The following is a 20546-nucleotide window of genomic DNA, read 5'->3' as shown; positions in this document are numbered from 1 at the left end:
CACAACTGTTCATCCTTGTAATTATGTTTTTTTTTTTTTTAACCTCTGCTTCAAAGATGTGCATGAAAAATGTCGGGGTTCGGGTGACTGAAGCTCTGTGTCGCTGTGGTTCGGGTGACTGAAGCTCTCTGTCGCTGTGGTTCGGGTGATTGAAGCTCTCTGTCGCTGTGGTTCGGGTGATTGAAGCTCTCTGTCGCTGTGGTTCGGGTGATTGAAGCTCTCTGTCGCTGTGGTTCGGGTGATTGAAGCTCTCTGTCGTTGTGAAGTGTTAACGGGCTATCGAAACGACCAATATGCACTCACCAGACTGTCCTCCAACGACGAGGTCGCTCATTAGTGGCGGGATTGTTAAGACCCTGACGCTCGCGGTAGTACATACAAGCAGGGAACCATTATTATATTTAAGGGGGGGGTTCCATTGTTTGTCTTAGAAGGGAACATGAATCCGGTTATCGAGTTCCCACTACTGACCTTCTCCAGGATGCCACCCACAACAGTTGCCTAACACCCGGGTACCTATTTACTGCCAAGGTAAGCAGGGGTATCAGGGGGGAAAGGAAACGTGCCTAAATGTTTCCGTTCTGCTGCGAGAACTCAATCCGGGCGTTCTCTAACCACTGTGTTAAGAATATATTTGTTTATATGAGGCCTTGAGTCCAGGCTTGATTGATGCATTGTCTCTCATACTTTACGAAACCAATAGTAGATAATGTGAAGGCTTTTTCTGGTTGCTATATTTAGTATTGTGAAGAGTGGAAGGAGGGGGAAGGGTTCTTTGGTAAATTGTTGATGAATATGGCAAAGAACTGGGCTAAGAATACTGACCTGAACGACAGTTTAGTGGTTAGAGGAATTGTGTCATTCCTGACTGTGTGAAGAAAGGTCTTGCTTAACAACCAGGTAGCCAATTACTGCTGGGTGAACACGGGCACAGAGTCGAGGATTGGCGTCCGCCGCCGTCTGGGGGTAAGAGGATCCCCGCCGTCAGCGCGGCGGGGATCCTCTTACCCCCAGACGCATTCATCAATTTAACTATTCTGTGCATTCAACATTGGTTTGTTCTCACATATAGGTTAATATTATTATATATAAAATTTCTATGCAAAGTTTGGCGCAGGTTAGGTGTTTAGGTTCTGTTGGCGATTATTTGTATTTGTAGTACGTGGGTGAAGCATTTACGGCGTTGTGGTTCGAACAGAGGACGTCAGCGAAGCATTGTTCGAGAAATGATCGAACGTCATCAGCTGTCAGTCGTGCAGCCCGTCCTCCAAACAAAGACCTAAAAGTGATTCCATGCACCCGCCAAACCCGCTGTTTACGAATGAAAAACGGTTTACACACGACTCACAACTGATGACGTTTGAACACTTCCGGAATAAATGCTTCGCTGACGAATTTTGTTCGAACCACAACGCTGTAAATACTCAGCCCGTTCTCCAAACAAAGATCCAAAAGTGATTCCATGCATCCGCCAAACCCCCTGTTTATGAATGAAAAACGGTTTACACACGACTCACAACTGATTTCGTTCGAACACTTAAGGAACAAGTGCTTCACTGACGAGTTTTGTTCGAACCACTTCGCTATAAATGCTTCACCCACGTACTACAAATGCAAATAATCGCCAACCGAACCTAAACACCTAACCTAACCTATGCCTATATATGCACAATATGCTAATATATTATAATATTAATTTATATTTGAGAAAATTCTTGTTCTGAATGAACAGCATGTTAAAATTTATGAATGCGTCTGTGGGGTTGACCGCTGGATGTAATGGACTTGAGTGGAGGATGGGTTGAAATACTTCACCCAAGTTCTACAAATACAAATAATCGCCAACAGAACCTAACCAGTGCCTAAATATGCACAATATGATAATATATAATAATATTAATATATATTTGAGAAAAGTTCTCTTTTGAATGACCAAAATGTTAAAAATTGATGAATGCGTCTTTGGGGTCGACCGCTGGATAGAATGGATTTGGTCTGAGAACGGGTTGCAGTCGTGCGTAAGCCGTTTTTCATTCATAAACAGGTGGTTAATTAATGACCTCGGAGCACCCAATGGGAACAGAAATCCATATATATATCCACAGTATTCCAGCCCTTGTGATTCGTCTTCCCTGGCATGAAGGTGACTCCCTCACACCTCCCTGGACTGCAGCGTCTCAAAGAAATCAACAAATTGATGGCTTTCGTGAAATATATATTAAAATTGAATTTGTTGTCCTGACCAAGTGAGAGTCTGGGTCGAGAGGTTACGGGGGTTAATATTAGGTTCATACTGAGAACCCCGCACACACACAGTACGCTTGTCACAGCGTGAGAACCTGTTTGATGGTTCACTTCAAATCCCTCTAATCTTTAAAAAATAATAAACAAAATAAAATATAAAAAACACAAGACCTTAAAAGACACTAAAAAAGCAGAAAAGAATAAAAAAAACGTAAAAAGATATAAAAATGCGACAAGAAAAGACCAAGATCTTTTTTTTACATAGGTCATTCGCATATGTAGAAAAGGAGAAAAAATATAAAATAAAGACAAAATTACAAAATAGAAATATTGAAGATATAAATATGTAAAAAATATATTTCTATATCTAAATGCCAGCTAATGTGGTTTTATACTTAAGAATTTCTTAAATAACTTAAACCAAATTTACTGTGCGATTGCTAAAGAAATATTACATATATATACGTGTATGTACTATATATATAAGTATATATATATCTTCCGTATAAAATCATATATTTACATGTATAAAATCATATGTTGTCTAAGGTGAATGAAATGAATAAAGTTGTTTTGGTTGAGGAAGCTTCGAACGCGGACCTGTTCATTACAGTGACTAATGTCTCCCAAATACTGACCTGTATCATATAGAAGTCAATAGGACCATCATGTACCTGACTGCTCGAGCTTCCTCAACAACAAAAAGCTTGACGCTCCTCGCTACTCACGTGTTTAAAGCTTAAAAGTAAAGGTATTTAGGCCTTGGTGCGGGGTTATTTCATTGGTCTTTAGAAGGCTTGTCCAGCTGCGGTGTTTAGTGTGAGGGAAGGACAGCTGGTGGATGTGAGGGAAGGGCAGCTGGTGGATGTGAGGGAAGGGCAGCTGGTGGGTCTGAGGGAAGGGCAGCTGGTGGATGTGAGAAGACAGGGCAGCTGGTGGATGTGAGAAGACAGGGCAGCTGGTGGGTCTGAGGAGAGGGAGGACAGGTGAGGAGGGAGGTGCGTAGATTGAGGTGCGTGTGGGCCAGCACGGCCAGTGGCCTCTCTGGGTCAGTGTACCGCTTCAACTCCCTGGTCAGGACTCTCGCCAGGCCGCGTGGAACCGTTTGGGGCGCCTACATCCCTTCCCCACACTCTGGTATCATCATCCCGGCCCACTCGCCATCCCAGCCCACTCCCCATCCCAGCCCAGTCACTATCCCAGCCCTCCCACTATCCCAGCCCTGACACCAACTCCAACACCAACTTCCAACTAGCAACGTTGGAAGATTTCACTGAGTCATCTCCTTCCACATACAACAGTAAGCATCATGTCGTTTTCCAATGCATGTCATCTTTTGCCTTGTTAAAAAATGACAGTTGCCTTGTATGTTATTGAAAACTGTGACTAATGGAGTGTTATAATGGGGCATTAGTACTACCTAATAGTGCCCTTAATGGGTATGTGATATAATAGGACATTGGTACTATCTGGTGCGTCTGTGATTTTCTTTGGGTTGCGGATCTCAAATGTCAAAGGCACAGAACTCAAGCACTAAGAGAATTAAAATGTATCTGGGACACAAAACTTGGGGCGGGAGAGCTGGATCTCGACCACCTTCCTCCTCCTGCGTAATGATAGGTTACCATTGATAAGTAAACACTGAGGACCGGCACCTCTCAGCCCGTCCTCGTAAGGTTTCCCAACGTCAAGAAAATGGTCAACTTAAAGTAGTCTCCCCTAACCTACCAGAGGACCCAAAACAGAAAACGGGACAGTACATCACTTTCGCCAGCCGCTTCCATTTTCTAGTACGACGATTTTTTGGCCGTATGTAACGCATACGAGTGAAATGCGACGTCCTTTGTAGGATGACAGGTTATACCACTATTCTGTACTTAACTCCTCAACATTAACACTTGAGAACCCACCGCTTCTCAAGTTATGGTTCTCGTTGACAAATACTCATACAGTATTGCCAGCAACCTACCCTCAGGGTTTTTTTACGAATAAATATATAGTAGGCATCCATCAGTCTCAGGAGACTATGGAGTTGAGCTCTGCTTGTCGGTCTGGAGTGGCCTCTCCAGGGCGCAAAGCCAGGGTAGGTTGATACGGGGGAGAAGCTGTCACCAATGCAGCAGGTCCCCCCTTCTTCACGGGGCAGAAAATCTCCAATGGAAAGGCAAACAAATATATAATACTATATATATATATATATATATATATATAATACTATATATATATATATAATTCTATATATAGAATATATAGTATTTTGTTCATAGTCATGTATTGTTGATTTAGTTTAAATCTATATAATTGTTAATGTATTCTCTAGTTTTTATTTCAGTTACCCTTCAGAAGATTCCCACGGCCTACGAAGAACAGCATCCGGTGAGGTTCCATATATCGCACAATGGTTGGTTTAAGGAAGATGTTGCTTACCCTATACGTGTCTCAAGTGTGTGGACACAATGGTAAGACAGAAACACTAACCACAAGGAACTGTGCTGGGCAAGACGGGAATCGATTGGCAGAAGACGGTTCAGAGAAGCCATTAACACCGCAAACTATAATAGATGGGAAGTTCTTTATGGATGCCATCGCCTTTAACGCATCAGCAGGCGAAGGTGGCCGAGGGGTCCGCAGTAGAGTCAGTCAAGAGACGCAAGTCAACGCAATTCTAAACGAGAGAAAACTTTACCACAACCTGTGCTTACTGACGCTGGATGTTCTCGACGCCTTTGGTCTCACGTTCCTGACCATATACACCAATGACCATCTGGGTGAGTACACACACATGATTGGTTTTGCGATTGGAATATACAAATAAGAGCACTCCTTCTGAAGATGTATTAATATACGAAAGTACTTAAGGAAATTCCTGTCTCAATTTTCCTCCGTGGTCTGACACTGTCACATTTTTAATCACGTGTTTATTTTCGTGATATACACAAACATATAAGAGCATATCTAAGTATATTATTATACACACTATTATAATGTACATTAAGATAATTATGGTTCAGTAGTACAGTATAATTTATAAATACATCTTTTGGACACCAGGAGATACATACACTGAAAGGTATGCCATACTTCTCATTGTATATACTGTATACACTGAAAGTTTACTTAAGTTGTTAGCAGGTCGTTATCGTCCTGCTAGAGGCGGGAGCAGGTCGTTAGCACCCTGTCGGGGCGAGAACGAGGTAGTTATAGTGTCAAACCGGGGCAAGAAATCAGGAGTTAACCCTTTGCCAGAGCCGAGAACCAAGTCGTTAGCTTCCCGTCGGAACACAGGTCCAGGTCGTTAACGACATGCCGGGGGGTCAGGAACCACGTCGTTAGCGTTATGCGAAGGCCCTGTGAACGCCTCCAAGTGCATCGTTATCATGCTATCATGAGTGATTTAAATTTTACAGTACTCCACGACATGTTTTCCAGGAAGGTTGCTCATTGACGTATCCACATTGCGGATTCATGCACCGTGGCACCGAGTACGAGGGGCAGGTGATCGAGGAAGTATATGAACTATCTACGGTCTATAGATGAACGAATATAGGACCTCTTTACAGTGCATAGATAAATGAGAATTCTGTGTGTCATATTCGTTAACGAGGAAATGCGAACTGTCTACGGTGTTCAGATGGATGCATACGAGCTCTGTATGGTGAACTGTGGGGGTATCTGCCCCCCGCTCCCCCTTGTATCCCTCTTTCTCTCCTATAATAATGCCAGTATGACTTTATAGTTAATTACTATAAATTTAGTAATAGTTTAGTTAGTGTACAAAGAATATAATAGTTTCCCTATAGCTTCGAATTTGTGGGTCGGCCCTCGGTCTTTCCCTGTCACGAGGAGACATACGAGCTAAGTTGAAGTTAGATGTTTTATGGTACTATGGCCAAAGTATGAATAGCAGAAAACGTATGTTAATTTTTCAGAGCATAGTAAATAATGTATATTGCATAATTTTTTTAAATTTTTGTTTTTAAAATATGTAGCTAGGTGTAGCAGCTTGCAGTGCAAAACAATCATCATGGGATACAGCATGTGACCCCCCTGGCTTTCTATTATCTCTTGGTTTTTGGCGACCCCGACCAGCCTCAAGTAAATTGTTACCTAGCAGTAAAATAGGTACCTGGGTGTTAATCAGCTGTCCCGGGCTGCTTCCTAGGGGTGGAGGCCTGGTCGAGGACCGGGCCGCGGGGAAACTAAAAAGCCCCTATATCATCTCAAGATAGCCTACATGCCAGTCCTGTACCCCAGACCATTTCCCTGTAAAGTTGTGTGAGACTACCCCCAAACATCTGGCCTCTAACTTTGCATAGACACATTCTCTCTTATAAACATAGACAGATGAAGACATGCGAACTATTTATAATTCAAAGTTGAAGGGATCCGGAGTAAAGCTAAACAAGGAAGTACGAACCCCTCAAACGATCGATTACAAGTGACTGGTGAAGAACACAGTAGACGAGAGGATGGACCATTATCAACTAATGAACGCTGAACAAGAGACTGGTGAAGAAATTATTCAACAGGGGGCTACTCCTTCGCCTCCCGCCGCTATTGTGGCTACTGCTGCCTTTTATATCACCATATAAAATACCTTTTATGGTGCTTTACGTACAATATATAATGTCTTATAATGACGGGGTAATCTCTTATCATTACCATATACGAGACCTTATATATTTCTATATGAGGAATTTTTTTATATAAGATGAGAAATTGTAGTGAAAACAAGTATCTTTTCTCAAGTAAATTAAAGTTAACTGGCTTCAATAACAACGTAATTACTAATACAGTGAACATGTTGCTGTTGTGGAGTAACAACTGAAGCTGTTTTAAAATGAATAATTGTATGGGAGGTAGTGGGATACGCCTTTGTATAAAAGTTAAGAGTGAAGTGGTAGTTTGACTTGACCCAAGCACAAGGTCGCATCCCATGGGGATTAGTAGTCTGGGGTCACAACATGGCTGGCGCCTTTGTCTCATAATGAATTATTTTAGAGTATACATTATCTTTCCCCTTCACCCCTTTTCCCTTATTCACTCTTCACCCTCTTCCCCAACCTCCTCTTTTCTGCCCATTCCTGCCTCTTTCTCTTCCACCCCTCTATATTAATACATTTACTAACAAGTCTTTCTCGTAGACATATATTTTTGAATAAGACAAAGGATAAGATCAATATAATCTAACATAACAATGAACTTATATGCAGCAAAAGTTACGCCAAGACAACAGTGTCATCTTTTTGTTTGGTCATTGTTTTAATGCAACAATTACTTTTACAATTATTACGCAATACAATGACAGAAGCGTGAAATATCTATGATAATATCTTGGGAGCAAGGAGGTTTGGAACCAAACATCGCGTCTTGGGTCACCTGAGACCATCTCATTACCCACTGGACCACGATGTGCTTAAAAGCAATAGAACTTCAAATCCACCAGAACTTGAAAGGAGTTTGCAGGCATCGAACTGATAACCAATCCAAATTATTACGTGTAAATTATGGGTGACTAAAGACGAGAGTTCAATCCCAATGCCCTGCTCCAAATGTTTTCTCATTATAGTTATTAAAATTGCAATTTCACCTTTGCAGGGATAATAGTCCCATGGCTGTCCCAGAGCTCTGGGATCATGTGGGACATCAGTCCCTGCTCCTTCGCCGCTACCCGGGCCTCCAGTCTCGCCCCACGCAAGCAAGGTCTCACTTTGGTTCTCTGTGAACTTAACTCAACCGAATACATCCTGTCCAAAGTGAGTTTTTTTCCCATTACATTTCCCATATACTAAGGGGACGGGGATCTACATCAACCAATGGATTCCTAGGTTGTTGAAACACATCTCCTAATTAGCTGCATGTTTCCGTTCAGTATGGATATCTCTGTATTTACACTATAACATTAAGACAGCGTATGGGTGCTGTATGATTGTCATTTGTGTGATTAGTGTGTATGCTTCATACTACTTTATTTTGCGTGCGTGAGTATTTGGTCAGTTTTTGTTGTGTTAATTAGCTGTGTTGGTATTTCGATGATTTGCATATCTGTATTATATCTATAAAATGTATGTCTGCTTGTTGGAGGTTAGAGGCTAGGTGCTTGGGTCTAGGGAGGTAGGGAGTGGGTGTGGAAAGGAGATGGATAGGTGTACTTGCCTAGTTATGCTTACCTAGTTGTGCTTGCAGGTGAGCTCTGGCTCTTTGGTCCCCGTCTCTTATCTGGTGAGGTATGTGTGTGGAGAGAGAGATAGGGAAGAGTAGTGTATGAAGACAGGGGGAGACGGGGAAGGGAAGGTGTGACACCGTCACACTATTGTCTATACCACTCAGGAAGATGTGACAGAGTAACCTCATTCACGTGACTAGAATACAAAATAAATATCTTGACCCAGTAGTGGTGGCTAAGTCTTTCTTCAATACATACAAGCAGTCAGTAGTTCTGGCGCATCAAAAGCTTAATTCTACCCTAAGTAGAATTGACTGTATCTTGTAGATCTGTCACGCCATTATACGCATCACTGATCCAAGTTACCTGACAAAATAATGTAACAAAATTATATCAAGCGGCAGCACACACCTGTTCCCCGGAAAGACAGGCTTACCTGCCCCACTCTCATTAAGAGATAATAATTGAAAATAGGCCCATTGCCTCTTAGTGTTTGTAAACCGTGCTCTTGTGTTTATACAAAATTGGTTGTATACGGAGGTTAAGGCAGTGAAAAAATATGATTTTTCTTCCTCTAAGATTTTCTTCTTCTCACCTCTCTCTTGCTTATTTATTGTCTTCGCCTCCTTTCCTCTTCACAATCGACTTGAGAATGGTCCAGGACGGACCGAAACGTCGTCGTCCCTTCACTTTCTAGTGTGGGGTTTGGTCAACATATTTCAGCCACGTTATTTTAACTCCTCGTCTGCATGCTTTTCTTGGTTTGAGACCTAGTGACAAAGTATAGTGTATATTCATGTGTGATATACTTGCCTGTGGTGACCTCTCTTGAAGCCTGAATCATGCAAAATATAGAATTCCCAGAATTTAACCATGGCGTGTAGCCTAGTCTTTCGGTTACATATTTATAGATCCTTTATGTGTACAAAAATAAAACTATTTTTGCCATTGAATCATTATGTGTCATTTCATATTATTTACTGGATTCTAGGTGACCATTGCCAGAGTGGTGATATTCCCCCTTGTGAAGTTCTGTCACCACATAACACACGTTGAAAATTTATTTTCATCAACTCTCAAATGTCATTGTGGGCTGGGATTGTTGACAATCTGTTTCAGAGAATGTTTCTCTGTCCAAGGTTGGAAGCCAGACGCTTGGGGCCAGTCTCGCCCAACTTTGTAGGGAGAATCGTCTGCGGTACGGGACGGACATAGGCTTGTTAGGATCACCAGACTCAAGAGCGAACAGTGTGCCAGTCACATTCTAATCCCCCACAATGAATTTTCGCACTGCCTGCCAGCTACACACTAGTTAAATATTTTGAAAGCAAAAGTTCCAGAACAGTGTTTTTCTTATAATATATACAATTATTCACTTATTTCCGGAAATTAACATGAATTTTATGCTATTCATACTTTGGCCACAGTAGCATAAAAAAGACTATCCTATCACGTCTTCAAAAGCTTCCTCAAGCCCCCAGCTCGTTCTCAAAGAAAACAGGTAACTTTATATTTGAGCATATTTAAAATGACGTCATATCAATAAAAATATAGTTTATTCATAAATGGTAGTTTCATATATAATTGGGAACTTTACATATAAAAGTACAGTACATTACTTACATAAGTCACAATAACAGCATAACACGTAAACATTGTCATTATTAGAATGATAATAACTATGTCTTCGTGTTATCTTAATCGATAACAACTTATTCAAATAATTTAAAAAATGGCTGGACTAAACGAGTGGATAACAATCCTAATCAACTTACATTTTTAGGAATAAAGTTATTGATATTTAATCAACAACTTGAAACATTATATATTGTGTATATGTCTGTCTGCTCGAGGCTGGAGGCAAGACGGGGTAGGAGGAGGTAGTAAGGAGGGGTGAGAGGGGAGGTGGGAAGAGAAGAGAGAAAATGTGGGTTATGGGAAGAAGGAGAGAGTGGGGGGGGGGGGAGGAGAAGAAGGGGGGGGAGGTAGGGTGAGGAGGAGAAGCAGACAATCCATGGCACTGTTGTGTACTCCTTCTTGTATCTATATGTTACAGTAAATTTTATGTAACACAGTACATAAAAAATTACATATATTCTGAGAAACAGTTGTGGTATGGAGCAGATGTGATTTTTCTTACCCTTCACTCTGAATAATAAATGATATCACACAATATCTCATGAATGTCAGTATATGGAATATTACGATATTACAGACCAGCAAGTAATATAATATTGCGATATTACAGACCCTCACAATAATATGGGATTTCATATACAGTATGTATTGTGTGTGTGTGTGTGTGTGTGTGTGTTTGAATATGACAAAGGTTAAATCATTCTTATATATATATATATATATATATAATATATATATATATATATTGATGCATGTCACTAAATCACACGCTTCGTTGAGGCTCTCTTCAGCATCTTCGGAGGTAGAGAAAAAGTTGATAAAAATTATCAGATATTTTAAGGATATATTCCATGTAGCATGAAGTGTTAACGGTAATCTTGTAGTGCATTGTCCTTTGTCAGCTGGGGGGGTAGTAGGTGTGGTGTGAGCCGGCACAACTACCTCTTCCCAAACACAAATTACCTCTCCAAACAAGCAATCGCCAGGAAAAGTCCGGGACTTGGTTTCAAGATTAAGAAACCCTCAAAACTCACCACATGTAAACACATTTATTTTCTATTTCCAGGGTGATCAAGTCAGTCTAATACTTGTATATCATTCACTGGATGTCTCCACTACACTGTGTAATTGACTCTTGTAAAGAATGCAGGAGAAATGTTTCTAGCGTGAACTTGGGTTCCAGGCGGCAGCAGTGGGCGGTCTGAAGAAGCAACTGTGGCTGCTGGCTGGCCTGACACATTCGCTGGTGACTGCCTCTCCTCAACTCTACCTTCCCATAGATTCCATGGTGAGTGAATGCCTCTATTGCTCACGAAATTTAAAACTGGCAAATCCTGGTCAAAATTGTCATATTCATGATATTTGCTGCGATTAAGTCCCGGACATCTACTGGCCAACAAGTAGAACATCACTTGTATCGGAAAAACAAGTCCGGAACATCACTTGTATCGGAAAAACAAGTCCGGAACATCACTTGTATCGGAAAAACAAGTCCGGAACATCACTTGTATCGGAAAAACAAGTCCGGAACATCTACTTGTTGTCCAATAAGACTGGGCAATAGTCTTACTGGGCATATCATAAATATGAATTATTTAATATATGTTAAAGATATAGAACAATCAAGACATAAACTTAACCAAAATAAATAAAGTTTCGAGACATCATTTATCCATATAAATACATCATTTATATATAACAAAAAATAATAGTAAATAAAGCAGTTTGTTTCCTTCTTACACGAATGATTCCAAACAATGTATTGTAAGAAGTGTCATAAATAGCATAAAACTACAGTTCAAAGTTCTGTAGCGTGATATTCAGTCAATTCGTAATTGTCAATAATCAATACATCTTAATCCTAAATGTAGGTGCTGGAAGTGAGGAGTTCAAGAGAGGACAAGTTCCACCTGCACGAGATATGGTCTCCAGGACGCGGGATGGACTTACACCAAGGCCATCTAGCCAGCTGGCGAGCCAGCTTGTTCCAGCAGCAGGAGGAGAAGGAGGAGGAGGCCAACCCCGAGGCCAGAGGCGACCCAACGGACCGGACTGAGAGCCCCGACACAGAAACCAGAGTCGGGAGGCTTACCATATCCAACAGACCCAAGTATGAGCGACGGCGGGACCTCACTGGTGTCCACTTCGTCGCCACCTCCATCAGCGTAAGTCTTCTTTAAACAATAAGTCCCCCGTGGTGTAAGGGTTACGACACTCATCTGGCGTTTCGCGAGCGCTTTGTCATAGGTTCGTATCCTGGCTGGGGAGGATTTACTGGGCGTCTATCCTTAAGTGTAGCACCCAACAGTAAAATGGGTACCTGGTTGTTAAACGATTTGGCGGGGGTTCTCTTCCAGATTCTTATTCTGAAACCTAATTATAGTTTAGTTTGGCAGGTGGCTACAGGAGACGAGTCCCCCAGTCCTGAGTACTCCAGGTGAAACTTTACGAGCAAGAACTGGGTTATGATTTCTCACACTACATTATCAATATTAAATTACTTATAATTACTGGATGTCATTAGACCCTTCAGATCGGCAGGTATGAGGTACTTTGAGCTCTGCAAATGAAGTTGCCAATAGATCTTCTGCTGTTTCCTTAATTCCTGTATGTATCTGGCAGGATGAGAGAGCCCACCACCTCCACTACGACCCCGTCCTCGGCAGGCAAGTCATCGGAGGGTACTTCGGCGACGTCTGGGAGCTCCTCAAGGCCGAACTGAACTTCACGTGAGTGGGGACCGACTCGTCTTCGCTGTTGTGTGCTAGTTTATGCTCTCTGACCTCCTGTCACTAGTGCTTGCGAGGGTTGAGCTTTGGCTCTCAACTAGTGTGCAGGTTCCTGAACCTATTGGGCTCTATCAAATCTAAATTTGATTTTATGTATGGAGTCTGCCTCCACCACATCACTGGTTAATGCATTCCATTTGTTAGCTACTCTGACACTGAAGAAATTCTTTTTAATGTCTTTGTGGCTCATTTGGGTACTAATTTTCCACCCATGTCCCATTCTTCGTGTTCCATCTGTGGTAATAGTTTGTCTTTGTCCACCCTGTGAATTCTCCTGAAAATTTTGTAAGTGTGTGTGTGTGTGTGTATGTGTGTGTGTGTGTACGCGCGCACATAACACTGTGCATAGTTGTAATCTTAGTCAAATACAAATAAAGAATCCGTATTTTACAGTAATAATACCAACTCATAGATCTGGGTAAATATAAATTGATTGGGTGAGCATAAACAGGACCAGCCTCGTATGGGGAGTGTGTTTGGTGGGCTGTAATCTTCTCTGCTTCAAGTGACGTTGAATCAACGTTTGAACCAACGTCGAAAATGTTAACTCAACGTTGATTCGACGTCACTCGAGCGTATTTCCTCCACTTGCGTCTCACACGTAAGCAGGACACGCCCAGCAAACACACACAACATAACCATATTGTAAAAACACGCTTGTGTTTACTTGCTGTGTTTGCCTGGGCGCGCTGTGCCTCCTCCAGGTACACGGTGATCACACCTGCCGACGGAGAGTATGGGTCGTACAGAAACGGGTCGTGGACAGGGATGATCGGAGACGTGTTGAGCGGAAGAGCGCACGTCGTGGTGGCCCATCTCTCCCAGACCTACAGCAGGGCTCTGGTCATCGACTTCTCATCCGTCCTCCTCAAGTTCAGGTATTAGCTCATTACCTTCGTCAGGGACGTAGCTTCCAGGTAATAGAATCTTATTACTTGCTCAGTTCTGCTAAAAACAGTCCACGATGTTTTTTTCCTTGCTTTGAAATCCTATTACTAACTCAATCATGCTTTTAGGAATTTATTTCTCTCATAAATGCAGAGCTCATTAGTAGCTCAATGCTGCTTTTAGAATGTTTCCTAGTTTCCTGAACCTTAGCTCAGGTTACTACTCGATTCCTGGGCTTTCCATGAACAGAGTAGTTATTTGGTTATCAGTTAAATACAAAAAACTAACGAAGTTATAAGTATCGAAAATATTATCTATACGTTCCTTCTTAATTTTGTATTGAAAGCACCTATATCATTTAGCGTACTCCTAATGCCTGTTCGATCCTAATGCCAGGCGCGCGCGCGTGTGTGTGTGTGTGTGTGTGTGTGTGTGTGTGTATGTGTATGTGTATGTGTATGTGTGTGTGTGTGTGTGTGTGTGTGTGTGTGTGTGTGTGTGTGTGTGTGTGTGTGTGTGTGTGTGTGTGTGTGTGTGTGTGTGTGTGTGTGTGATGTTCCGGTATCATTTAACATCTTGCTTAAGCAGGCGAGGAGTCACAATAACGTGGCTGAAATATACTGACCAAACCACACAATAGAAAGTGAAGAGACAACGACGTTTCGGTCCGTCCTGGACCATTCTCAAGTCGATTGTGAATGGTCTTCACAATCGACTTGAGAAGGGTTCAGGACGGACCGAAACGTCGTCGTCCCTTCACTTTCTAGTGTGTGGTCTGGTCAACATCTTGTTTAACTTTCCTTGGCTGCCCAGTTACCGGATCTTCGCCCAGCCACACGGGGGCTCCGCTGCCTCTTGGACGGCCTACACTCGCCCCTTCTCCACGGGTCTGTGGGTCGGCCTGGTGCTGACGCTGATGGTCCTGGCTACGGTATACGCAGCCGTCTCCCACTGCTACTGTCTTATGCTGGCCAGGGCAGCTGGCAGGGGCCTCCGGAGGAGCATCACCACGTATCGGGAGTGGAAGAGAGAGTGTCCACTGCTCGTGTGGGCAGCCATCACGCAACAAGGTACTTCATGGTGGCGTTTATTGAGGAAATAATGAGGCCGTGAAATAGGATCCAAGGACTCGAGGTCGATCCCATCGTATGGCTTCATTATTTTCTCATAGATACATCATGTTCATATATCATTGTACATGCCATTTATTACACACAGAAATCACAATAGCGTGGTAAATCAAATGAACAAATCTACAAGGGTCGTGACGAGGATTCGAATGATTCGAGGAGTCGTCGTAGTCCGAGAGCATCCCAGAGGATGCTCTCGGACGTAGGTTCGAATCCTCGTCACGGCCCTCGTGCATTTGTTCATGCCATTTATTGTCTACTTGCATAGATGCCGCGTGTTTGGCGAGATATGCGATCAGGCAAGTGCAGATGGTCCCAGTATTGCTCTAACCTAGGTTGTGTCACATTGTTTGCGTTACGTGTTTTATGAGCAGTAAACGCACCTAGGTGTGTGTGTGCTGGGGTTGATCCAATGGCTTTTCTCACTCGTTAATCTTGTTCGGTCCCTCCTCCCCCCTCCTTGGTCTTTCCCTGTGCTGTGTGTGTGTGTGTGTGTGTGTGTGTGTGTACTCACCTAGTTGTGCTTGCGGGGGTTGAGCTCTGGCTCTTTGGTCCCGCCTCTCAACTGTCAATCAACAGGTGTATAGGTTCCTGAGCCTATTGGGCTCTATCATATCTACACTTGAAACTGTGTATGGAGTCAGCCTCCACCACATCACTTCCTAATGCATTCCATTTGTCAACCACTCTGACACTAAAAAAGTTATTTCTAATATCTCTGTGGCTCATTTGGGCACTCAGCTTCCACCTGTGTCCCCTTGTTCGCGTCCCACCAGTGTTGAAAAGTTCGTCCTTGTTTACCCGGTCGATTCCCCTGAGGATTTTGTAGGTTGTGATCATGTCCCCCCTTACTCTTCTGTCTTCCAGTGTCGTGAGGTGCATTTCCCGCAGCCTTTCCTCATAACTCATGCCTCTTAGTTCTGGGACTAGTCTAGTAGCATACCTTTGGACTTTTTCCAGCTTCGTCTTGTGCTTGACAAGGTACGGGCTCCATGCTGGGGCCGCATACTCCAGGATTGGTCTTACATATGTGGTGTACAAGATTCTGAATGATTCCTTACACAGGTTCCTGAACGCCGTTCTGATGTTAGCCAGCCTCGCATATGCCGCAGACGTTATTCTCTTTATGTGGGCTTCAGGAGACAGGTTTGGTGTGATATCAACTCCTAGATCTTTCTCTCTGTCTGTTTCATTAAGTACTTCATCTCCTATTCTGTATCCTGTGCCTGGCCTCCTGTTTCCACTGCCTAGTTTCATTACTTTGCATTTACTCGGGTTGAACTTCAACAGCCATTTGTTGGACCATTCACTCAGTCTATCCAGGTCATCTTGTAGCCTCCTACTATCATCCTCTGTTTCAATCCTCCTCATAATTTTTGCATCGTCGGCAAACATTGAGAGGAACGAATCTATACCCTCTGGGAGATCATTTACATATACCAGAAACAGTATAGGTCCAAGGACTGACCCCTGCGGGACTCCACTTGTGACGTCTCGCCAATCTGAGACCTCACCCCTCACACAGACTCGTTGTCTCCTGTTGCTTAGGTATTCCTCTATCCACCGGAGTACCTTCCCTCTCACTCCAGCCTGCATCTCCAACTTTCGCACTAGCCTCTTGTGTGGCACTGTATCAAAGGCTTTCTGACAATCCAAAAATATGCAGTCTGCCCACCCTTCTCTTTCTTGCCTTATTTTTGTTGCCTGGTCGTAGAATTCAAGTAACCCTGTGAGGCAGGACCTGCCATCCCTGAACCCATGTTGATGCTGTGTTACAAAGTTCCTTCGCTCCAGATGCTCCACTAGTTTTTTTCGCACAATCTTCTCCATCAGCTTGCATGGTATGCAGGTTAGGGACACTGGCCTGTAGTTCAGTGCCTCCTGTCTATCCCCTTTCTTGTATATCGGGACTACGTTAGCTGCTTTCCAAGTATCTGGCAGTTCCCCTGTTGCCAGTGATTTGTTATACACTATGGAGAGTGGTAGGCTCAGTTCTCTTGCTCCTTCCTTTAGAACCCAAGGGGAGATTCCATCTGGGCCTATAGCCTTCGTCACGTCCAACTCTAGTAAACACTTCCTTACTTCCCCACTGGTAATCTCAAACTCTTCCAGTGGTTCCTGGTTAGCTATTCCCTCACTTACCTCTGGAATTTCTCCTTGTTCTAAGGTGAAGACCTCCTGGAATTTCTTATTCAATTCCTCACACACTTCCTTGTCATTTGTAGTGAATCCTTCCGCCCCTATCCTTAATCTCATAACCTGTTCCTTTACTGTTGTTTTTCTCCTAATGTGGCTATGCAACAATTTAGGCTGAGTCTTTGCCTTGCTTGCGATGTCATTTTCGTATTGTCTTTCTGCCTCTCTTCTCATCCTGACATATTCATTCCTGGCATTCTGGTATCTTTCTCTGCTCTCCAGTGTCCTGTTATTCCTATAGTTTCTCCATGCCCTTTTACTTTGCTGCTTAGCTAGCCTACATCTTTGATTAAACCATGGGTTTCTCATCTTCATTTCTCTGTTTTCCTTTTGGACTGGGACAAACTTGTTTGCTGCGTCCTTGCACTTCTGCGTGATGTAATCCATCATATCTTGGGCCGTCTTTCCCCTGAGCTCTGTTTCCCATGCTATATCTGTTAGGAATTTTCTTATCCCCTCATAGTTTCCCTTTCGGTATGCTAACCTTTTGGTTTCGGTATCCCTCCTCGAGTTCAATAACCCTTCTTCAATCAAGTACTCAAACACCAGTACACTGTGGTCGCTCATTCCTACTGGGTCCTCAAAACCGATTTCTCTTATGTCGGAGTCGTTCAGAGTGAAGACTAGGTCGAGTCTCGCTGGTTCGTCATTGCCTCTCATCCTTGTGGGTTCTCCGACATGCTGCGTTAAAAAGTTGCTTGTCACCACCTCCAATAGTTTGGCTCTCCACGTATCCTCGCCTCCATGCGGTTCCTTGTTCTCCCAGTCAATCTTTCCGTGATTGAAGTCGCCCATGATGAGCAGGTGGGATCTATTTCTACAGGCAGCAGAGGCTGCCCTCTCAATTATAGTGTTAACTGCCTTGTTGTTGTTTTCATACTCTTGACTGGGTCTCCTGTCATTTGGTGGAGGGTTGTATATTACTGCTACTACTATTCTTGGTCCTCCCATTGTTATGGTGCCTGCTATGTAGTCTCTGAACTCCTCACAGCCCGGGATGACCATCTCCTTAAAACTCCATTCCCTTCTCATGAGTAGGGCCACTCCGCCTCCTCCTCTACCTTCCCTCTCTTTCCTTATTACTGTATACTCCTGGGGAAACACGGCATTCGTTATGATTCCAGAGAGTTTTGTTTCAGTGAGTCCGATTACATCTGGGTTAACTTCTTGTGCTCTTTCCCTTAGTTCACTTGTCTTGCTTGTGATCCCATCTATGTTCGAGTACATCACCCTGAAACTGACTCTCTTCTGCTTCTTTTCTGGGGGGGACCTTTGGGATCTGGGGTGAGTGGGAGCTGGGGGGACCTGGCACGGGGGGATTGGTGGAGGAGGGAGGGCTTGGGGTGGTGGGGGAGAGGGGGAGGGTACAGGGGGTGGATAAGAGGGGGAGGGTACAGGGGGTGGATAAGAGGGGGAGGGTACAGGGGGTGGATAAGAGGGATAAGAGTGTGTGTGTGTGTGTGTGTGTGTGTGTGTGTGTGTGTGTGTGTGTGTGTGTGTGTGTGTGTATGTGTATTCGCTTTGTGTCTGTTCCATGAAGCTCCAGTCCATTTTCCGTCTGTCTGTTTTCCAGTGCTATGACTTCCGGCCATCATGTCTCGTGTTAAATGTTTGTTTACATGTGTGGATGGAGTTAGACTTTACCGTTTTTCCTCATCTACTTAATTTAATTTTTCTGCTGCTCATGCGTTAAAGGCTTATGTTTCGCACATCCCAACATGGGGTCATCATTCTACCGCTGCTATGTTCTCTCGATCAGCTGTTATTCAACATTTCCCAACATTCTGGCCTGTCAGTTTCAGCCCTGCTTTAACCACAATTGAAATGGTTCCTCGACCAGCTCCAACGCCGCCCAAAGCCCAAGTGAAAATACCAGGTCTCTCCAAAGCTCCCCAAAGCCCAAGTAAAAATCCTAGGTCCCTCCAACGCCCCCCAAAGCCCAAGTAACAATCCCAGGTCTCTCCAACGCCCCCCAAAGCCCAAGTAGCAATCCCAGGTCCCTCCAACGTCCCCCAAAGCCCAAGTAACAATCCCAGGTCCCTCCAACGCCCCCCAAAGCCCAAGTAAAAATCCTAGGTCTCTCCAAAGCTCCCCAAAGCCCAAGTAAAAATCCTAGGTCCCTCCAACGCCCCCCAAAGCCCAAGTAACAATCCCAGGTCTCTCCAACGCCCCCCAAAGCCCAAGTAGCAATCCCAGGTCCCTCCAACGTCCCCCAAAGCCCAAGTAACAATCCCAGGTCCTTCCAACGCCCCCCAAAGCCCAAGTAAAAATCCTAGGTCCCTCCAACGCCCCCCAAAGCCCAAGTAACAATCCCAGGTCTCTCCAACGCCCCCCAAAGCCCAAGTAACAATCCCAGGTCTCTCCAACGCCCCCCAAAGCCCAAGTAGCAATCCCAGGTCCCTCCAACGTCCCCCAAAGCCCAAGTAACAATCCCAGGTCCCTCCAACGCCCCCCAAAGCCCAAGTAACAATCCCAGGTCCCTCCAACGCTCCCCAAAGCCCAAGTAACAATCCCAGGTTCCCCCAACGCCCCCCAAAGCCCAAGTAACAATCCCAGGTCCCCCCAACGTCCCCCAAAGCCCAAGTAACAATCCCAGGTCCCCTTAACGCCCCCCAAAGCCCAAGTAACAATCCCAGGTCCCCCCAACGTCCCCCAAAGCCCAAGTAACAATCCCAGGTCCGTCATGTACACGGCTGCCCGAGCCTCCGACGTGGCCTGAGCTCATCTGGTGTTCCCGTACCTCCCTGCCTGCAGGCTGGCCCACTTCCCCGGACGCCGGAGCTCTCCGGGTGCTGTTCTGGATGATGTACGTGATTGGTGTGGTGGTGGCGGCGTCGTACTCGGCCACGCTGGTATCCTTCCTCACCGTCATCAACGATCAGTTGCCGTTCGAGTCCCTGGAAGACCTTAAGAAGCTTCCAAAATTTCGACTCGGTATACAGAAGGGATCAGTGCTTGAAGAGTTGTTCAAGGTAGGTGTTGACCAGACCACACACTAGAAGGTTGAAGGGACGACGACGTTTCGGTTCGTCCTGGACCATTCTCAAGTCAAGTCACAATCGACTTGAGAATGGTCCAGGACGGACCGAAACGTCGTCGTCCCTTCTCCTTCTAGTGTGTGGTCTGGTCAACATACTTTAGCCACGTTATTGTGACTCATCGCCTTCAAGGTGGGTGTCTGGCTTTTTTAAGTAATCCGTCCTCATTAATGGTGGTTAAATGTTAGTTAATCCTAGGGTCGATTAGGTTAGGTGATTAGGTTGTATTGGCAGTTTTGTAATTTTTCATTTCGTTGGTAAAGCATGAAATGGATTTGTTTTGCGAGAGTGTGCATATAAGAACTGAAACAAGTTCTGCGAGAACAGTGTATATCAAGTTCTGCGAGAACAGTGTATATCAAGTTCTGCGAGAACAGTGTATATCATATATTGATTGATGTTTGAGTTGTAAAGTGCCACATTCGCCAAATCCATCACTAATACTAACAAGTCATTG

At 44.1% G+C, this 20546-nt stretch overlaps 1 protein-coding gene across 5 annotated transcripts in view; it reads left to right on the top strand.

The window, feature by feature from the left end:
• Positions 1 to 307: 307 nt before the first annotated feature.
• Positions 308 to 20546, top strand: part of LOC123765855 (probable glutamate receptor) — a 22511-nt gene continuing 2272 nt past the window's right edge. For 2 of the 5 annotated variants that reach the window (XM_045754677.2, XM_069337000.1), the window contains exons 1-9: positions 314 to 531; positions 4565 to 5012; positions 7843 to 8000; positions 11232 to 11336; positions 11920 to 12213; positions 12671 to 12777; positions 13542 to 13715; positions 14539 to 14795; positions 19806 to 20023. In XM_045754677.2, the coding sequence (XP_045610633.2) occupies positions 4643 to 5012; positions 7843 to 8000; positions 11232 to 11336; positions 11920 to 12213; positions 12671 to 12777; positions 13542 to 13715; positions 14539 to 14795; positions 19806 to 20023 (1683 nt within the window). In that variant the 5' untranslated portion in view covers positions 314 to 531; positions 4565 to 4642. Of the gene's footprint in view, positions 532 to 4564; positions 5013 to 7842; positions 8001 to 11231; positions 11337 to 11919; positions 12214 to 12670; positions 12778 to 13541; positions 13716 to 14538; positions 14796 to 19805; positions 20024 to 20546 lie in introns of all 5 variants that reach the window. The other 3 variants (XM_069337003.1, XM_069337002.1, XM_069337001.1) reach the window with 3 other exon arrangements.

Source organism: Procambarus clarkii, chromosome 37 (assembly GCF_040958095.1).
Source record: "Procambarus clarkii isolate CNS0578487 chromosome 37, FALCON_Pclarkii_2.0, whole genome shotgun sequence".
Classification (NCBI taxonomy): domain Eukaryota; kingdom Metazoa; phylum Arthropoda; class Malacostraca; order Decapoda; family Cambaridae; genus Procambarus; species Procambarus clarkii.
This window is presented reverse-complemented; position numbering and strand designations above follow the sequence as displayed.